Source organism: Mustelus asterias, chromosome 9 (assembly GCF_964213995.1).
Source record: "Mustelus asterias chromosome 9, sMusAst1.hap1.1, whole genome shotgun sequence".
Taxonomy (NCBI): domain Eukaryota; kingdom Metazoa; phylum Chordata; class Chondrichthyes; order Carcharhiniformes; family Triakidae; genus Mustelus; species Mustelus asterias.
The window spans coordinates 88,995,035-89,015,216 of record NC_135809.1 but is presented as its reverse complement, the minus strand read 5'-3'; the positions used below and the strand labels follow the sequence as shown (position 1 = coordinate 89,015,216).

At 42.9% G+C, this 20,182-nt stretch overlaps 1 protein-coding gene across 1 annotated transcript in view; it reads right to left on the bottom strand.

Moving 5' to 3' along the window:
* Positions 1–20,182, bottom strand: part of ptprja (protein tyrosine phosphatase receptor type Ja) — a 213,824-nt gene that overhangs the window by 75,532 nt on the left and 118,110 nt on the right. Inside the window, exons 5-6 of the mRNA XM_078220483.1 lie at positions 5,669–5,944; positions 696–965 (exon numbers count right to left, since the gene is read on the bottom strand). Coding sequence (XP_078076609.1) covers positions 696–965; positions 5,669–5,944 — 546 coding nt within the window. The remainder of the gene's footprint in view (positions 1–695; positions 966–5,668; positions 5,945–20,182) is intronic.

Sequence of the window (20,182 nt, the reverse complement as noted above, 5' to 3'; positions counted from 1 at the left end):
ATGAGTGATAGAGAATTTTACAATAAACGGGACATGGAGGTGGAAGGGAGGGGTGGGATTGGTGAAAGAAGAGGGGTTTGTTAAGAGAGCCTTTAATTGCAGCCTTTGACTGAGATATTGCCTCACCCTCAGTACATGAGATAAAATCCTATCCATTGTCTAGAAACATTTCTACTGCCAATGAATAGACATGCAATGAAAAAGGTTTTTTTTTAAAAAAAAGCAGTCTCAAACCAACAGTCAGCTGTGAGATAATGCAGGACAAAACTAACTTATCTCCATTGTTCCATTTGTCAAATTACAGCTCAAGGTAGGGTTGATACCTGAATGATAATCAAACTTGTTGCTGGGACACCAGAACTCAATTTCATGAAATTATGTGTTGAAAAAAACTTAATTGACAGCTCGCCTACGTTGGCGACAAACATTTCTCTATATTGTAACTTCAGAAGGTCTTCAATGGTTTGCTTTCTTTTTGAACGATATTCACACATGTACTGTATTTGGGCCGAACAACCAGTGGTAGTGAAATGTTACAGATATCTATTTTACTACAGTGATTCAAGTTCAAGAGCAGGTGGCAGGGAATGGTTAGCAGCTGTTCATTTTTAAAAATAATTTTTAATAAGATGACAATTATCCACATTACCAGTGCGTTGATTTAATCCAAGCTGTTGTTTTTTAATTCCACCTACCTGTTATACCCAGGACATTGAGAGAGGTTACATTGAAAGGTCCGCTGTTTGTAATCACAGTGATACTGTACTTTCGTCCAGGTCGAAGATTTGTGAACGTTACAGGCGATGTGGAATCGGTGCTGTTTATTTGATCTGAAGTTATTACATCTTGAACAATGACAAAGAATTTCTCTACATTGCCAGGAGGCGGCGGCCAGGAGACAATCAACTTGTCTATTGTCCCATTATTATTCACTGTGATGTTTTCTTTTGGTATCTGCACAGGTTCTGCAGGGTTGAAAGAAGTTTGAGTTTTCCAGAGATATTCAAATACAAAAGGAAGAATGGAAAGAGATTGGTGAGGAAAGGTCAATAAAACAATAGGATCACAGGATCAGAAGCAATCCATTCAGCCCTTCAGCTTGTTCTGCTACCCAATTATAACAGGGCCGATCTGTATTTCAACTCTGTTTACCCACTTGTCTTTGCTGCATATCCTTTGGTATTCTCATCTGCAAAAAATTGTCAGTCTCAGTCACAAAAACGTTAACTGTCCTAGCATCTAAAACTTTTGGAAGACAGAGTTCCAGATTTCTGCTACCCTTTGTTTCTTGATTACCTTCCAGAGTAGTCTGGCTCTAATTATAAAGTGAGGTCATTTTGGGCTGGATTTTAGCCACCTGAGGAAAATTTATCTGACTGGAAGATCTTGTTTCATAATCTGGATAGACTACAAATACCTCCGACCTGGAGTTGTAGAAAGAAAAATACACTGCAAATTTTACTCAATGCCCCTTCAACAAAAAGAATTCATTATAAGTGCAGGCTCGATGGGCCAAATGGCCTCCTTCTGCGCTGTCGGGATTCTATGATTCTATTAGATATCTGCTGTTGGGAGAAAGGAGCTTCTCTCTCAAGTATTCTAGAGGTGAATGTTTTTGGGGTCAATGTAGATCCAGCTGTAGTTCATAAAACATCTAACCTGAAATATACAGAAGTGGAAAACTCTACATTTAAAATATACCATACTTGATTCAGGAAGTCTCAATAATGGTACTGAATGACAAACTACAAACTTTTCACTTTGCCAGTACTGAAGTCCCCCATCGGGATGCGCACAAACATTCTGAATTAAAAACAAATGAAATACTTTAAAATAAATCTCTACATGTGAGGATACATCACTGTATGTAGGATTTTAAAAATACTTGTTGCAGTGGGTAATCATATTTTATGGTGTAGCACTATACTAGAAAAACCATCCATATTTGGTTCATACTTTGCGCCTAGTTTACCTAGATTTAACAATGAAGCTACTAACTTGCATCTCAGGGAGGAATATGCTATGAATCTCTGCTTCTGACTTGTTTGATCACTTCAACTGGAAAATACAGGTGGGGTAGATTGCAAGGCATCTTAAAAGGGGAAGATAAAGAAACGGATGTCATTGTACACATTGGTGCAAATGACGTAGATAGGAAGAGCAGGGGGATCCTACGAGAGCAATTCAGGGAGTTGGGAAATAGACTAAAAAGTAGGGCCTCCAGGGTGGCCATCTCTGGGCTGCTCCCTATGCCTCGTGCCAGTGAGGCTAAGAATAGGGAGTTAGTACAATTGAATGCTTGGCTAAAGGACTGGTCCAGAAGGGAGGGCTTCATTTTCCTAGATCAATGGGAAGTTTTCAGGAGAGGATGGCACCTGTACAAGAAGGACGGGTAACAACTAAGTTGGAAGGGCACGAATATCCTGGCTGGGAGTTTTGCTAGTGCAGTTCGGGGGGGTTTAAACTAGTATGGCAGGGGGGTGGGGATCAAAATATTAGGTCTACAAGCGTAGAGGCTGGGGACGAGCTTGGGGCTGGGACAAGGCTGGTAAAGAAGAAGAGCACTCTGGGGGAGGATGACCTCACTGGGCCTCGAGGTCTGGAGTGCTTATACTTCAATGCAAGGAGAGTAGCAGGTAAGACAGACGAACTTAGGGCCTTAATGCTCACGAGGAATTTGGATGTGGTTGCGGTGACAGAGACTTGGTTGAAAGAGGGACAGAACTGGCAGCTGAATATTCTGGGGTATAAGTGTTTTAGGCGAGACAGAGGAGGGGCCAAAAGAGGTGGGGGAGTAGCAATATTAGTTGGAGAGCATATTACAGCGGTGCAGAGGGAGGACAATTCAGAGGGGTCGTGTAACGAGTCACTCTGGGTGGAGCTGAGAAACAGAAAGGGCGCAGTCACTATGTTGGGGGTATACTACAGGCCCCCCAACAGCCCAAGGGAAGTGGAAGAACGGATATGTCAGGAGATACTGGATAGGTGCAGGAAAAATACGGTTGTTGTAGTGGGAGACTTCAATTTCCCTGGTATAGACTGGAAATCACTGAGAGCTGGGACTCTGAATGGGGAGGAATTTGTAAAATGCGTACAGGAGGGTTCTTTGGAACAATATGTAGATAGCCCGACTAGAGAGGGGGCTATACTGGACCTGGTATTGGGGAATGAGCCCGGTCAGGTCTTCAAAGTTTCAGTAGGGGAACATGTGGCAAATAGTGACCACAATTCTGTTAGCTTTAGGATAGTGATGGAAAAGGATGAGTGGTGTCCCAAGGGTAAGGTGTTGGATTGGGGGAAGGCTAACTTTAGTGGGATTAGGCAGAAATTGGCAGCTCTTGATTGGGAGAGGCTGTTTGAGGGTAAATCCACATCTGGCATGTGGGAGTCTTTTAAGGAACAGTTGTTAGGGCTACAGGACAGGCATGTGCCTGTAAAAAAGAAGGATAAGAAGGGTAGGATTCGAGAACCGTGGATAACCAGGGAAATTGAGGGACTGGTCAAAAAGAAAAGAGAGGCGTATGTTAGGTCCAGGCAGCTAAAAACGGAGTGAGTTCTGGAGGAGTACAAAGAAAGTAGGAAAGAACTCAAACGGGGAATTAGAAGGGCAAAAAGGGGTCACAAAATGTCCTTTGCAGACAGGATTAAGGAGAATCCCAAGGCATTTTATTCACACGTTAGGAACAAAAGGGTTGTCAGGGAAAAAATCAGACCTCTCAGGGACAAAAGTGGGGAATTATGCTTGGAGCCCAAAGAAGTAGGGGAGATCCTAAATGGATACTTTGTGTCGGTATTCACAAAGGAGAGGGATGTGTTGACTGGGAGTGTCTCGGAGGGGAGTGTTGAACCGTTGGAGAAAATCTCCATTACAAGGGAGGAAGTGTTAGGTTTGTTAGAGAATATAAAGACTGACAAATCCCCAGGGCCTGATGGAATCTATCCAAGGCTGCTCAGGGAGACGAGAGATGAAATCGCTGGGCCTCTGACGCAAATCTTTGTCTCGTCACTGGACGCAGGTGAGGTCCCAGAGGATTGGAGGATAGCTAATGTGGTCCCGTTATTTAAGAAGGGTAGGACGGATAACCCGGGTAATTATAGGCCGGTGAGCTTGACGTCCGTGGTGGGGAAGTTGTTGGAGAAGATTCTTAGAGATAGGATGTATGCGAATTTAGAAAGGAATAAACTCATTAACGATAGTCAGCATGGTTTTGTGAGAGGGAGGTCATGCCTCACTAACCTGGTGGAATTTTTTGAAGAAGTGACTAGAATGGTTGACGAGGGAAGGGCCGTGGATGTCATCTATATGGACTTTAGTAAAGCGTTTGACAAAGTCCCTCATGGTAGGCTGGTGAAAAAGGTTGGATCTCATGGGATAAAGGGGGAGGTGGCTAGATGGGTGGAGAACTGGCTTGGTCACAGAAGACAGAGGGTGGTAGTGGAAGGGTCTTTTTCCGGCTGGAGGCCTGTGACTAGTGGTGTTCCGCAGGGCTCTGAATTGGGACCTCTGCTGTTTGTGATTTATATCAATGATCTGGAAGAAGGTGTAACTGGGGTGATCAGTAAGTTTGCGGACGACACAAAATTGACAGGACTTGCAGATAGTGAGGAGCATGGTCAGAAGCTACAGAAGGATATAGATAGGCTGGTAATTTGGGCAAAGAAATGGCAGATGGAGTTCAATCCTGATAAATGCGAAGTGATGCATTTTGGTAAAAATAATGTAGGGAGGAGCTATACGATAAATGGCAGAACCATAAAGGGTGTAGATACGCAGAGGGACCTGGGTGTGCAAGTCCACAGATCTTTGAAGGTGACGTCACAGGTGGAGAAGGTGGTGAAGAAGGCATATGGCATGCTTGCCTTTATAGGACGGGGCATAGAGTATAAAAGTTGGGGTCTGATGTTGCAGATGTATAGAACGTTGGTTCGGCCGCATTTGGAATACTGCGCCCAGTTCTGGTCGCCACACTACCAGAAGGACGTGGAGGCTTTGGAGAGAGTACAGAGGAGGTTGACCAGGATGTTGCCTGGTATGGAGGGGCTTAGTTATGAGGAGAGATTGGCTAAACTGGGGTTGTTCTCCCTGGAAAGATGGAGGATGAGGGGAGACTTAATAGAGGTGTATAAAATTATGAAAGGCATAGATAGGGTGAACGGTGGGAAGCTTTTCCCCAGGTCGGTGGTGACGTTCACGAGGGGTCATAGGTTCAAGGTGAAGGGGAGGAGGTTTAACACAGATATCAGAAGGACATATTTTACATAGAGGGTGGTGGGGGCCTGGAATGTGCTGCCAGGCAAGGTGGTGGAGGCGGACACACTGGGAACGTTTAAGACTTATCTAGATAGCCATATGAACGGAGTGGGAATGGAGGGATACAAAAGAATGGTCTAGTTTGGACCAGGGAGCGGCACGGGTTTGGAGGGCCGAAGGGCCTGTTCCTGTGCTGTATTGTTCTTTGTTCGAGTGGACAGCATGTCGGACTTGGCTATAACATTCCAACGCTCACTGACAGCCATACAAGTGAATAATGGTCACTTTGACGATATATGAGGGGGTGGTATCCCATTGTGAGTTACCATTGCAGAAGACAGAAGTGTGTATTAAAAAAAGGAAGCATTTAAAAAATATTATTTCCTTTTATGAGGTACCACACTTTGCGGCACTTACTTGTGTAGCTGGATATTGTCATTGAATCAGCTGAGGTTCCATCTGCTGCCAGTGTGATAACGGCGAAGTTGTAGTTGATTCCAGAGATCAAACCTTCCACTGTAATGTTCTTCATTGTTACAGTTGTAGTTCTAGTGTCACTGATAGGTGCGTCACTTTTCTTTGTCACTACCATATATGAATACTCATTTCTGTCTTCTATTGGTTCTCCCCAATTCAGACTTATAGAGTTTGTGCCAACACTGACAATCTGTATATTCCTCACTGGGTTTGGTTCTGTTAAAAAGTTAACCATTTTATCAATGAGCTACAGAAAATAATCCTTCAAGTTAACTCGTTTTTGATGATAAACATTATACATAAACAGACACTGGCTCAGATGTTGCATTCAACAATAAATGCTGCCAGCCATTGATTACATGTACAGTTTAACCACAGACTTTGGGCTGTGGATAATTCAGGGCAGCGGTGGCCCCACTGGCAGGCCAGAAATCCAGGGCAACCTTACCATGGCCATTTCTGGAAGTTATATCTGGATTCTGAGGCAATCTGGAAATGAATTGTCTGGGGACTCCCACCCCTTTAAGAGCTGCCTGCCAATTGGAGTGGTTCTTCATTCTTGGCATCACCAGTGACCACTGCTGGAACTGCACCTGACTCAGATAGACAGCTGTCCTCAGATCAAATGGGGTCTGATTACCAGGGCTAGTCAGGCAGGCCCTGGTGAGGAAGGAGGGGTAATGGTTGGTGAGGAGAAGGGAAGGAGGGAGGCTGTTTGTGTTGCTGGATGGATGGTCTTTGCTTCTGGGCATGGGATCCTCAGTGGACCACTGAGTGTCCAATCAAAAGGGCCCACTCCTCACTTATTTGGCACTTCAAAGTAAAAAAGTTTATTTATTAGTCACAAGTAGGCTTACATTAACACTGCAAGGAAGTTACTGTGAAAATCCTCTTGTCGCCATACTCCAGTGCCTGTTCGAGCACACGGAAGGAGAATTTAGCATGGCCAATGCAGCTAACCAGCATGTCTTTCGGACTGAGAGGGGAAACCGGTGCACCCAGAGGAAACCCACGCAGACACAGGGAGTGTGTGCAGACTCTGCAGAGACAGTCATCCAAGCTGGGAATTGAACCCAGGTCCCTGGTGCTGTGAGGCAGCAGTGCTAACCACTGTGCCACCGTGCAAGGGCCTCTGGGTGGGAAGGCCCTCTCTACCATCCCTGCGTTGACAGATGATGTTGCGAAGATAATAGGCACAGGGCACAGAATCCCCACAATTCTACCCCCCCACCCATCTGCATCCCTGCACTGCCACCCAACCTGCTCCGGGGAGGCAAATAAAATTTTGTCCTATGGAGTTTTTAAACAGGAGGTCACAGTAATTAGAAATTCAAAATAGTGCTGGTGACCTGAGAATACAGCAAGCAGCTATATATTTTCTTAACCAATTAGATGGAAGAAACCTTACTGAAACAGTGGGAATATGAGGGTTTAGTAACAAACAGGAAACCCAGAAGTCTGGCTTTCCTCACGTGCTGTGGAGCTTTACCTTTGCTGGATCAAATGATCTTCCCTTCAGAGGCCTGTCCTTTTTTCATGAATCAACCCATCAGAGTGTAGGGTATTTGGATCTCCCCATAGGTTTTAATCACATTCTCATATTGCAAAACTAGTTCACTGGAAATTTTGAACATGCAAATGTGGTAAAAGTGAATTTGAGAGCTCGATAACACCTCTGAAATCAGAGGTGGACTGTTACACAGGTCCAAGGAATGAGTTGTGTTATCCTGGGTAAGTTCTTTCAAGAAAGTGTTTATATACTTAGGATAAATTCCTACCAATTTCACAATGGCTTTACTCACAAAAAAAGAGATTTGATTCAACTCTACACATTAATCCTCATATACAGAGATGACTCTGAATACTTTACAAGGCCGTGAACAACAAGAGTGGATAACGCGCAGGAAAGAGAAAAATGAAGGGAGTGTTTAGGAGGGGGAGTAATCAGAGTCAGAGATTTTAAAGGCGATTTAGACGATTTTTTGAAAGCAGGCAGTTAGGTTGCAAAATGGAGTGGTTGAGGGATGCGAAGGAACGATCATTGTTGGAGAGGAGAATAAAAAGGAAATCAGTGTTGGAGGAGTGGAAAGCACATGAAAGGACATGCACTTGACATGCATGTTGTCGAGCTTGGACAAATCCATAAAGCAATTTTAATGTGAGGATTTTAAAATCCATTCCCTGGTGTATAGGAAGCTAGCAGGACAGATGAAGCCGAGGGTTGAGGGGATTTTGGTCTTTGTCTAAGTGAAGAACTGATCTGTGCTATACTAAATCAATAATAGTTTGTGGAGTATGGAAGCAGGGATGGCAGCAAGGAAAAGGTTGGATAATTCGCCATTGCTGTTTTGCAACTGGAAGAAAGAAGTAGATTAGAAGTGGACAATGATTTGCAGGTGAAAGCAAATATAGCTATAGACAGATACCAACTTCAACCTTCACCAGCTTAAAATAGATAGTGGTGAAAATATGTGCTTAGATTGGTGAAACATACCAAGATTTAGCATCATTGGAATTACTCAGATGCCAACCAGAGATGGTGATAGAATTAAGACTAATGTTTGCAGGGTTTTGAAAGGACAGTTATGACTTATCCAGGCTTCAATGTTGGGCAGACGCCGAAGGCATGGCAATAGCCTTGGAGCATATGAAGAGGAATGCAAGTACCCCGTGGGGTCTACCAGTGTTGACAGGTGGAATTATTGAAGAAGTTATGAGGTTTTTTTTAAATTGAAAGACAAAAATGAAACCACAAGACTACTGTGAACAGATTGGTGATTCAGAAGAGAAACACTTCAGAAGATGGTCAAATGATGAGGAACAGTGATCTGGGATCATAGCTTTTGACCTTCATGGTGTTAGGCTGTGGGCATGATCAAAACCTAGTTAGATGTCTTGAATTGTATGAGGTTTCACAACCTAGTAGAAAGTACTAACATGCAGTATAGGTGGGTTTGACAACAAATGACTAAGTGAGCTGACAATAGAGCAAATGCCAGAGTGAGTTGGAAGTTTTGTTTGGCAAAACATGTATTTACTTAATTGTTAATAATGTAATTGAACACATTGGTAATAAAAGTGCAAATGAAGGTGGCAGTAAAAACAAGCTCTTAAAATCCCCCATTTGTCCAGTAATCTGTCACACACGTGACATCTAGGTGATAGAACAGGACAAACCACTGACATGCTTTGCCAGAAACAAGAAACTTTTTCAACCTGCACTGACTTTCCCAGGATAGCTGTAGAGAAAGTATGGAATTTGGTGACAATTCACCATTAAACAGGCATATTCCGATCCATGAAAACATTAGAGCTACAATGCTTTGACAAAAGCAAAAATGATCACCACCAGAACAGTCCAATGTATCAAAGCATTAATGCACTGTGCCAGTGAGTGGTCATGCTAGGTTCTTTTGACATTACTTATATGTTAAATGACTGGTTTTAGCCATGATGAGAAGCGAAGCGAGGTAGCTGGGTGCTTAAACTCAGAGAAAGTCAGTTCTAAGAATTTGCAGACATATCTCAGAAGTCAGTTTTACAGCAATAGATGCAGTGAGAGGAGGTGGTTATCTGATGTCATGCTGAGGCTGGTGAGGATGCACACAGAAAAGGAGAAAGGAAGAAAGTTAATTGTTCAGTTTAAATTCCTTTCAGAAATTACACTTACTGGTGAAGTGAGTAGTTTTCACAAAGCCACTCTGAAAATTACCAGGTCCTTTGGTGGCTACACGAATGGTATAATTTGTTCCAGAGGTAAGATTTGAAATTGTGGTGGAGTTTGTATTTATCATCATAGACTGAATAGTCAAACCATCGTCGTAGGTGACGTTGAAAGTATAACGCCCAACATCCATGTCTGCAGGTGCTCCCCAGTTTAATGAGATGGAATTGGTACTGAAATTGGTCACATTGATGCTTCCAGGAGTGCTGGGAACTGAGTGGGGAAAAAGACACAAAAATATTACTCTCACTTGTACCAGTGTATAATAGTTCCTGATTATTTTCATAGAATCCCTACAGTGCAGAAGGAGGCCATTTGACCCATCGAGTCTGCACCGACCACAATCGCACCCAGGCCCCATTTCCATAACCCCACATATTTACCCTGTTAATCCTCCTGACACTAAGGGGCAGCTTAGCATGGCCAATCAACCTAACCTGCACACCTTTGGACTGTGGGAGGAAACTGGAGCACCCGGAGGAAAGCCACGCTGACACGGGGAGAATGCGCAAACTCCACACAGACAGGGACCCGAGGCCGGAACTAAATCTGGGTCCCTGGCGCTGTGAGGCAGCAGTGCTAACCACTGTGCCATTTTATTATGCCTCTGAAACATTTCGATATTAAAAGGGGCTATATAAATGCATGTTGTCTTTGGCTTGAAAGAAGTGGGGTGTGTCTGCAGCATCTAAGGAAAGAACCACCCAGAGATTTCTGACATTTATTCTTGGAGCCGTGAAAAAGGGCTTGAGATCAGGGTGATGGTGGTGGTGATGTTGGGGGTAGGGTGATGAGGGCAGGATTTTGTTGAGACCTGTAAAGAACACTTTCTCCTCCTGGCTCACAAGTAATACGAGTAAACAAAATATTTTGTACACCCATCTTAGCAGGTGGTTGCTGGTATACATTACTAAAGCTCATGTAGTGCCTATTTGGAAGATGTTGCTGTCATATTTTAACGATTATGCATCGATTCATGAGAGTTGGTTTGCAACTCTTCGGTGAAAATCAGTGGCTAAAAATTGTGTGAAATACGTTCCTTGACTAAATCCACAGATTAAATTTAACAACACCAGGTTAAAGTCCAACAGGTTTATTTGGTAGCAAAAGCCACACAAGCTTTCGGAGCTCCAAACCCCTTCTTCAGGTGAGTGGGAATTCTGTTCACAAACTCTGTGAAATTCTGTTTGTGAACAGAATTCCCACTCACCTGAAGAAGGGGCTTGGAGCTCCGAAAGCTTGTGTGGCTTTTGCTACCAAATAAACCAGTTGGACTTTAACCTGGTGTTGTTAAACTTCTTACTGTGTTTACCCCAGTCCAATGCCGGCATCTCCACATCATAAATCCACAGATTCCAGGGGAGGGGGGTGGGGGGGGGGGGGGGGGGGGCACAATCCTGAAGCTATAAACATCTGTGAAGGAATTTGCCAATAATATGAGTATTTTGACATGTGATAAAATGTAGTAACAGACTTTGCACATTCAAATTATTAACTTTTTGTTGTTATAGAATTTCACCGAAACAATGGTCTCACTGTAGTATTTTGTTCCACCAAGAAGGTGTTGCATACCATGATGGTGAAAACTTCAATGTTCCAAAGCTCTTGACAGAGGGTAGTTGACAAGTTCTGGTCAACTTTTACAATTTCTGAGAAGTTGAAGCCCTTGCTATATTACAGTTAAATGGATTCAATACAAAATTTTCTTGGATTCCACTTACCAGTTATACCAAACACAGTAACAGAGGTTACATTGAAAGGTCCGCTGTTTGTAATCAGAGTGATACTGTACTCTCGCCCAGGTCGAAGATTTGTGAACGTTACAGGCGATGTGGAATCTGTGTCGTTGATTTGACTTGAAGTTATTACATCTTGAACAAGGACAAAGAATTTCTCAACATTGCCAGGAGGAGCAGCCCAGGAGACAATCAACTTGTCTATTGTCCCATTATTATTCACTGTGATGTTCTCTTTTGGTATCTGTGCAGGCTCTGTGGGGTTGAAATAAATACGTTTTGAATCTTTAAGCAGTAGGATGTAAGCTGCTGCAGACTTTTAAGTATGTGCAGACAATCTAGAAGAATATTGTAATTTTTACCTGCACTTGTTGGAAAACCGCCTGTTTGTTGACACAAAGCAAAATAAACTTGGTTTAAAGCATACATCCAATTACACAGAAGGTTTAGGACTGGTCACAAAAAGGTATATTGCCTTCATGAGTCAGATTGTCTCTCATGGTAGATTATGAACAGCCTCATAAAGAACCACCAACAGAGTGTTTTGCTGCAATGTAAATAAGACACTGGGCTGGATTCTCTGACCTTGCCTGCAGCTGGGATTCTCTGGTGCCGTTGCAGTGAATGGAGATTTGGCTGAGCGACAAATTCTCCGTTCTCACTGGCAATGGTGGCGGGCATGAACGACCGGAGAATTTCAGCCACTCTGTTGAAGTAACAAAGGGACAGAGTGTGAACAAACAGGGAGTTCAAGTGGTTAGTTATAAGGAGGCAAGTAGTCATTAAACTTGCTTTCAAGATGAGCTAAATTAGTTCTTATTTGGGAAGTCAAAAGCTGCACTTTAGTGCATTCCTCCAACAGGAATCAGCTGAGTTAGCTCTCAACTGAACTTGGCTGGTTGTTTGTACAACTAGGTAAAACCAGTTCTAGGGCTTTATAAGTTGTGCCCATAAAAACAAAGGCCTCACAGTGCTGCTCTGACTGCATGGTGAGTGCTGCCTGACTGCGAGGAGTGCTTTTGGAGTTGGGTGAAAAAGGCAGCAGAGGCTACAAGGGAGAATGCTGATTGGTCAGTAAGTGTTACTCTTGATTCTCTGAAACTGATAGTGAGTTCGGACTCAAAAAAAACTTAAAAGTGACATCACAGGAGGACTGTGATTTGATTGGCTGACAGGGAGCTGTACTAAATTTGAAAACCCATTTAAATTACTGGTTAGACATTGCGTTGAGACTGAGGTAATAAGGAGATACATAATTTTTAAATAAATTTTAAATAAAAAAAATTTAAAACCCAAATTAAATAAAAAAGAGATGGAGGGTCAGGTGATATGTTGTCCATGCATGATGTGGGAGCTGGTGGACCCCATTGTGGTTCCCAGTGAGCACATCTGTAGTAAGTGTTGGTTGCTTGAGGAACTCCGGCTCAGAGTGGATGAACTGGATTCTGAGCTTCGGACGCTGTGACTCATCAGGCAGGGAGGGGGAAGATACCTGGACACTGTGTTCCATGAGAAAGTCACACCCCTTGGATTAAATACCTTCAATTCAGTCAGGGACAGGGGGGTGTGACTGTGAGTGAGGCAGGGAGAGGGATCCAGGATGTTGGGCTGCAGGAGCCTCAGTCCCTGAACTTGTCCAATAGGTTTGAGCTCAGAGCAAAATTAAAAAGCAGAACCAAAAAGGTAATAATCTCTGGATTACAACCTGAGCCACAAGCTAATTGGCACAGGGTCAGTAAGATTAAGGAGGTAAATGCATGGCTCAAAGTTTGGTGTGTGAGGAATGGGTTTGAATTCATGGGACATTGGCACCAGTATTGGGGAAGAGGGGATCTGTTCCGATGGGAAGATTTTCATCTGACAAGTATGAGAAGGAAGGTGGTCAATGCAGGACTGAGTGTTGTACCTAAATGCGCGCAGTATACGGAACAAGGTAAATGAGCTTGTTGCGCACATTGAAATTGGCCGGTACGATGTTGTGGGCATCATAGAAACGTGGCTGCAAGGGGATCAGGGCTGGGATCTAAATATCCCAAGGATGTGTGTCCTATTGAAAGGACAGGCGGATGGGCGAAGGGGACGAGGTTGCATTGTTAGTAAGGAATGAAGTTAAATCGATAGCAAGAAGTGATATAGGATCAGAAGGCACAGAATCTCTCTGGGTAGAGTTGAGGAATCGCAAAGGTAAAAAGACCCCGATGGGAGTTATGTACAGGCCCCTAGCAGTAGTCAGGATATGGGGCAGAAAATAAATCAGGAAATAGAAATGGCATATAAAAAGGGCAATATTACAACAATCATGGGGGACTTCAATATGCAGGTGGACTGGGAAAATCAGGTAGGTAGTGGATCCCAAGAAAAGTATTTTGTGGAATGTCTAAGATGTTTTTTTGGAGCAGCTTGTGACAGAGCCTACTAGGGAACAGGCAATTCTGGATTGGTGATGTGTATTGAGGCCAGCTTGACTAGGGAACTTAAGGTGAAGGAACCCTTAGGGAGCAATGACCACAATATGATAGAATCTAGTTTGAGAGGGAGAAGCTAGAATCAGATGTAATGGTATTACAATTAAATAAAGGTAACTACAAAGCCATGAGGGAGGAACTGGCCAGAGTTGATTGGAAAGGGAGCCTAGCAGGGAAGAACAGCAATGGCAGGTGTTTTTGAGAGTTATTCGGGAGGCACAACAGAAATTCATCCCAAGGAGGAGGAAACAAGGGGAGGACAAGGCATCCATGGTTGATGAGGGAAGTCAAGGACATCATAAAAGCATACAAAATGGCAAGGATTAGTGGGAAGCCAGAGGATTGGGAAGCCTTTAAAAGTGAACAGAGGACAACTAAAAAAGTAATAACGGGGGAGAAGATGAAATACTAAGCTAGCTAGTAAAATAAAAGATGATAGGAAGAGTTATTTTCAACATAAGAGGTGAGAGAGGCAAAAATAGCCATTGGACCACGAGAAAATGAGGATGGAGAAGTAATAATAGGAAATGAAAGCAATGGCAGAGGAACTGAATAGTTACTTTGCATCAGTGTTCACTGTGGAAGACACCAGTGGGATGCCAGAGCTCCAGGAGAGTCAGGGGGCACAGGTGAGTACAGTGGCCATCACTGAGGAGAAGGTTCTGGAGAAACTGAAAGATCTGAAGGTGGATAAATCACCTGGACTGGATGGACTACACCCCAGGGTTCTAAAAGAATAGCTGAGGAAATTGTGGAGGCATTGGTGGTGATCTTTCAGGAATCACTGGAGGCAGGGAGGGTCCCAGAGGACTGGAAAGTAGCTAATGTAACACCGCTGTTTAAGAAGGGAGATTATAAGAAGCAGACGGGAAATTATAGGCTGGTTAGCCTGACTCCGGTCATTGGCAAGATTTTAGAGTCCATTATTAAAGATGAGATCGCAGAGTATTTGGAAGTGCATGGTAAAGTAGGACTGAGTCAGCACGGTTTTGTCAAGGGGAGTCATGTCTGACAAATCTGTTAGAGTTCTTTGAGGAGGTAACAAGGAAGTTTGATAAAGGAGAACCAGTGGACGTGATTTATTTAGATTTCCAGAAGGCCTTTGACAAGATGCCGCATAGGAGACTTAAATAAGTTAAGAGCCCATGGTGTTAAGGATAAGATCCTGGCATGGATAGAGGATTGGCTGACTGGCAGAAGGCAGAGAGTGGGGATAAAGGGTCTTTTTCAAGATGGCAGCCGGTGACTAGTGGTGTGCCTCAGGGGTCAGTGCTGGGACCATAACTTTTCACAATATACATTAATGATTTGGAGGAAGGCACTGTTGCTAAGTTTGCAGATGATACAAAGATATGTAGAGGGACAGGTAGTATTGGGGAAACGGGGGGTCACAGAAGGACTTGGACATGTTAGGAGAGTGGGTAAAGAAGTGGCAGACGGAATACAATGTGGAAAAGTGTGAGGTTATGCACTTTGGAAGGAGGAATGGAGGCATAGACTATTTTCTAATTGGGAAAATGCTTAGGAACTCAGAAACACAAAGGGACTTGGGAGTCCTTGTTCAAGATTCTCTTAAGGTTAACGTGCAGGTTCACTCAGCAGTTAGGAAGGCAAATGCAATGTTAGCATTCATGTCGAGAGGGCTAGAATACAAGAGCAGGGATGAACTTCTGAGGCTGTATAAGGCTCTGGTCAGACTCCATTTGGAGTATTGTGAGCAGTTCTGGGCCCTATATCTAAGGAAGGATGTGCTGGCCTTGGAAAGGGTCTAGAGGAGGTTCACAAGAATAATCCCTGGAATGAAGAGCTTGTCGTATGAGGAACGGTTGAGGGCTCTGAGTTTGTACTCATTGGACTTTAGAAGGATGAGGGGGGATCTTATTGAAACTCACAGGATACTCCGATGCCTGGATAGAGTGGACATGGAGAGGATGTTTCCACTAGTAGGAAAAACTAGAACCAGAGGGCACAGGCTAACCTCAGGCTAAAGGAACAATCCTTTAAAACAGAGATCAGGAGGAATTTCTTCAGCCAGAGAGTGGTCAATCTGTGGAATTCGTTGCCACAGAAGGCTGTGGAGGCCAGGTCATTGAGTGTCTTTAAGACAGAGACAGATAGGTTCTTGATTAATAAGGGGGTCAGGGGTTATGGGGAAAAGGCAGGAGAATGGGGATGAGAAAAATATCGGCCACGATTGAATGGCGGAGCAGACTCGATGGGCCAAGTGGCCTAATTCTGCTCCTGTGTCTTATGGTCTTATGAATGAAAAGTGATTGTATTATATAAGGTTTTGTCAGATTCCAATTAGAATACTGTCAATAACTCAGGATCTATTAATAAAAAGTATAGTATTGCTCTGGATAAGGTAGAAATTTAAAATCATACATTTATTTTAATCTAATCCCTATCAAAGTTCATAACATGAGGAAAAGCATATTTTGTCAATAGAACCCCTGATGAAGGCCATACTTCACTTGTACAAGTCAACATTTGCTGAGCGGCCAGTTTATATTTGGCAAGAAGGTCTCTGCCTCACTGACCATCTCTATAACAAAGCTTTTAAAGTAGGATTGTGTCCCAGATAGACAGGAAATAAAAAAAAACCTCTGCTCTTTTATTATCTCTGCCTCTAGATTTTGGCAAGTTGCAATCAGAAGTTGTAAGCTCCTGAAAGTTAGGAATTGTTGGGACAACAACTTTTCACTTTATACATCAATGGTCTAAATGAAGAAACTGAGGGCATTGTGACTAAGTTTGTAGATTATACAAAGATGGGTGAAGGGACAGGTAGTATTGAGGAGGAGGGGAGGCTGCAGAAGGACTTGAACAGGTTAAGAGAGTGGGCAAAGAAGTGGCAGATATGAGATTATGCACTTTTGGTTGGAAGAAGAGGCATAGACTATTTTCTAAATAGGGAGAGAATTCAGAAATCAGAAGCGCAAAGGGACTTGCGAGTCCTAGTTCAGGATTCTATTAAGGTTAACTTGCAAGTTGAGTTGACAGTTAAGAAGGCAAATGTAACTTTCTTGAGAGGACAAGAATACAAAAGCAGGAATGTACTGCTGTGGCTTTATAAGGTTCTGGTCAGACCACATTTGGAATATTCTGAGCAATTTTGTGTGCAAGGAAGGATGTGCTGGCCTTAGAGGGTGCAGAGGAGGTTCACGAGAATGATCCCTCGCGTGAAAAGCTTGACATATGAGGAGCTCCTGAGGACTCTGGGTCTGAACTCGATAGAATTTAGAAGGATAAGGGGGGATCTCATTGAAACCTACAGAATACTGAAAGGTCTGGATAGAGTGGACATGGGGAAGATGTTTCCATTTGTAAGAGAGTCTAGAATCTGAGGGCACAGCCTCAGAGTAAAAAGATGACCCTTTAAAACTGAGATGAGGAGGAATTTCTTCAGCCAATGGGTGGTGAATCTATGGAATTCATTGGCACAAAATGTGGAGGCCAGGTCATTGAGTGTATTTAAGACAGAGATAGACAGGTTCTTGATTGGTAAGGGGATCAAAGGTTACGGGGAAAGGGCAAGAGAATGGTGTTGAGAAACCTATCAGCCATGATTGAATAGTGGAGCAGACTTGATGGGCCGAATGGCCTAATTCTGCTCCTATATTTTATGGTCTTAGACCCACCCCACTACCTTGGCTGTATTCAGATGAATAGAATTACATAAAGGTATGAATATCATTGAACTCCAATGTCTGAAACTGAGCTATGTAAAAAAACACACTTTTGGATGACTGGAATTAATGCAAATTTTGATGAGTTGAAAATTGTGTGGATTTAACCTGTTTTGTATTTAATATAATAGCAGTATATTTATATGAATTAACCCAAAGCCCTTCTTAGGCCAAACAAATTATAATTTTCAAATTTCCCAAACGCTACTAGACACCACTGTTACTTTTTGCATCACCCTCCATATTGCCCCATCAGCCCACAGCATATTCTTCTGTTGCTTGATGAACAGACCTCTACCTTGCGTAGGCTGATGCCAGCTCTCCAACACCACCTCTTAACCTCTTTGGACCACGATCTCATCACTGAACATCAAGCCATGGCTTCCTGAACAATTACTATGATTCTCTTAATCCTGTACAGCCCTTTTCCACCTCCTTCCCAAAATCCACAAACAGGACTGATAGACCCATGCTTTCAATCTGTTCTTGTCCCACATAACTTATTTTGTCCCACTTGGACAGTTTTCTCTCTCTTCTGTCTAATCTATATCTAAAATTCTCCTTTTGCCACTTGAACAGTTTATATTTTCCTGGCTCTAACCCATCTCCTTTGTACAATGGATGGCCAACCTCTTCAAACCTTCCACCAGAAGCTCTCTTCTGCTTCTTGAAAGAGGCATAACCAGGTCCATCCACCACCATTCTTCTCCAAATAGCTGAACATGCTCTTACTTGGATCATTTTCTTCTTTGACTCTCCAGACTTCCTCCAAACCAGAAGGTGTTGCTGTGGAAATCTGCATGATCCGTAGCTATGCTGCCTTTTTGTAGGGCATGTGGAATACTTAGTCCTGTTCTACACAGGTCCCCCACCTCATCTCTTTATTTGGCACACTGATGACTCCATTAGTGCTGCTGACTATTCTAACCTCAAGGGAGAATGTTACTCCCAACTTGCATCCCTCCCTCGTCTTCACATGGTTCATCTCTGACTCTTCCTGTTCTCAAATTTCAATTAACTGTAAGGCCACTGGTTTCACAATCGGCCTTGATTACCCCCACCCCACTAAGGTTACTGTAAGGATTCTATTCCTTTCTCCAGTCTCTTTGTTTCTGTTGCATGTATTTTACTGATGCCACCTGCCTTACCAGCGTTTCCAACCCCTATCTTCCTTTTCTTTTGAGCATTCCCTTCCATTGTGGTTGACAAGATCCTCGATCACGTTTATCCCATTTTCTATACTTTTGTTCTCTTGTCCACCTTCCCAGCACCATGACCTGGTTTTCCCTTGTCCTTGCCTTCCACCCCATCAGTTATCACATTCCAAGGAACAGTCACCATCATCTCCAGTGCAATGCCATCAAACAGATCTTCCCCTTCTCTTCCGAAGAACCCCTGCGATACCCTGCTCCACTCTTCAGCCCACTGTTGGCACCAATTCCCGTAACACCTACCATCACTAATGGAAGCGATTCAACATCTGACCTTTCACCTTCTCCCTTCCCACCATTAAGGACCCCAAATATTCCTTCCACTGAAACAGTGACTTACTTGTTCTTCTGTCAGTTTGGCACACTGTATTCACTACTCAATGTAGTTTCTGCCACCTTGAGAGACAAAAGGCCATCTAAGTAATTATTTTGCTAAATATCTCCATTAAGTACGCAAGGATACCCTGGGATTTCAGTTGTTTGCCATTTTAATTCTCCATCCCACTTACACAGCAAGCTCCTCGATCCTCACCCTCCAAGACTATAGTCATAATGTTTAATAGAAGTTGGAGGAATCTTTGATTGAGTCTGGAAAATTGTAGAAGTGCCCAATGAGTTCAACAATTGGAGATCACAATTAATGCCCATTTCTTTGGTTAGCAGATGTTATAGCCATTTAATCATTTTTTAATTGACTTGTCCCATTACCATCTTTTTTACCTTGCAACATGACCCCTTTTATGCTGCGCACAGTCCTGCCTTCCACCAATACAGACCTTTCCTTTGCCTCTAACCAGCCTTCTCTACCTCTGCACTTGCTTAAAACATGATACATCCCTAGCCCTTTCCAGCTATGCTGAAAAACCATTGACCTGAAACAATAACTCTCTTTCCCTTACCACAGATTTCGGCCAACCTGCTGAGTATTCTCAGCATCTTCTGTTTTGATTTCTCATTTATAAATCATGTCCTCAAAGTGTTCTAAGGTACTTCACAGCCAACTGGTATTTAAATGTAATCAACATTTTTTTGAGACTTAGCAATCAATTTTGCACATAGCAAAATTCCACAAATCAAATGGTGAGCTAATTTGGCTGGAGCACTGGAAAAGCCTCCTGCTTTTCTTCAGAAGTACGTCTACATGAACAGACAGACAGCAGCTCCAACAATATTACACTAAAACCAGATTAAATTATGGACTCAAGCAGTGCAATAAAGTTTGAATGGACAACATTCTGAATAAAGGCAAGTCTGCTATCAAGTAAGTCAAGCTGATGCACTTCTGAATAAACTAACCACCACATTTAGCAATCAACTTTCAACACATAATCATTTGTATCCAGATGAGGTGCTAGTTTTTCCTTAAAAAATATTCTAGTTGAGGTATCCTGTTGCAATATCCACCAGAAGAAGAACGTTTAAAGTTAGCTATATTTGAAACATACAGAGATTACATCAGTGAAATATTGGCATTCAAAAACTTAATTCAGAATTGTTGTGAATAAAAACATTATAGATAACAACTAATACATAAAGCAGGCTTGATAACATTTTCAAGTAAACAGTGCATTAGTGATCACATAAATAACAAAATTTAAGGAAATATTTTTTATTCAGCAGATCTCATTT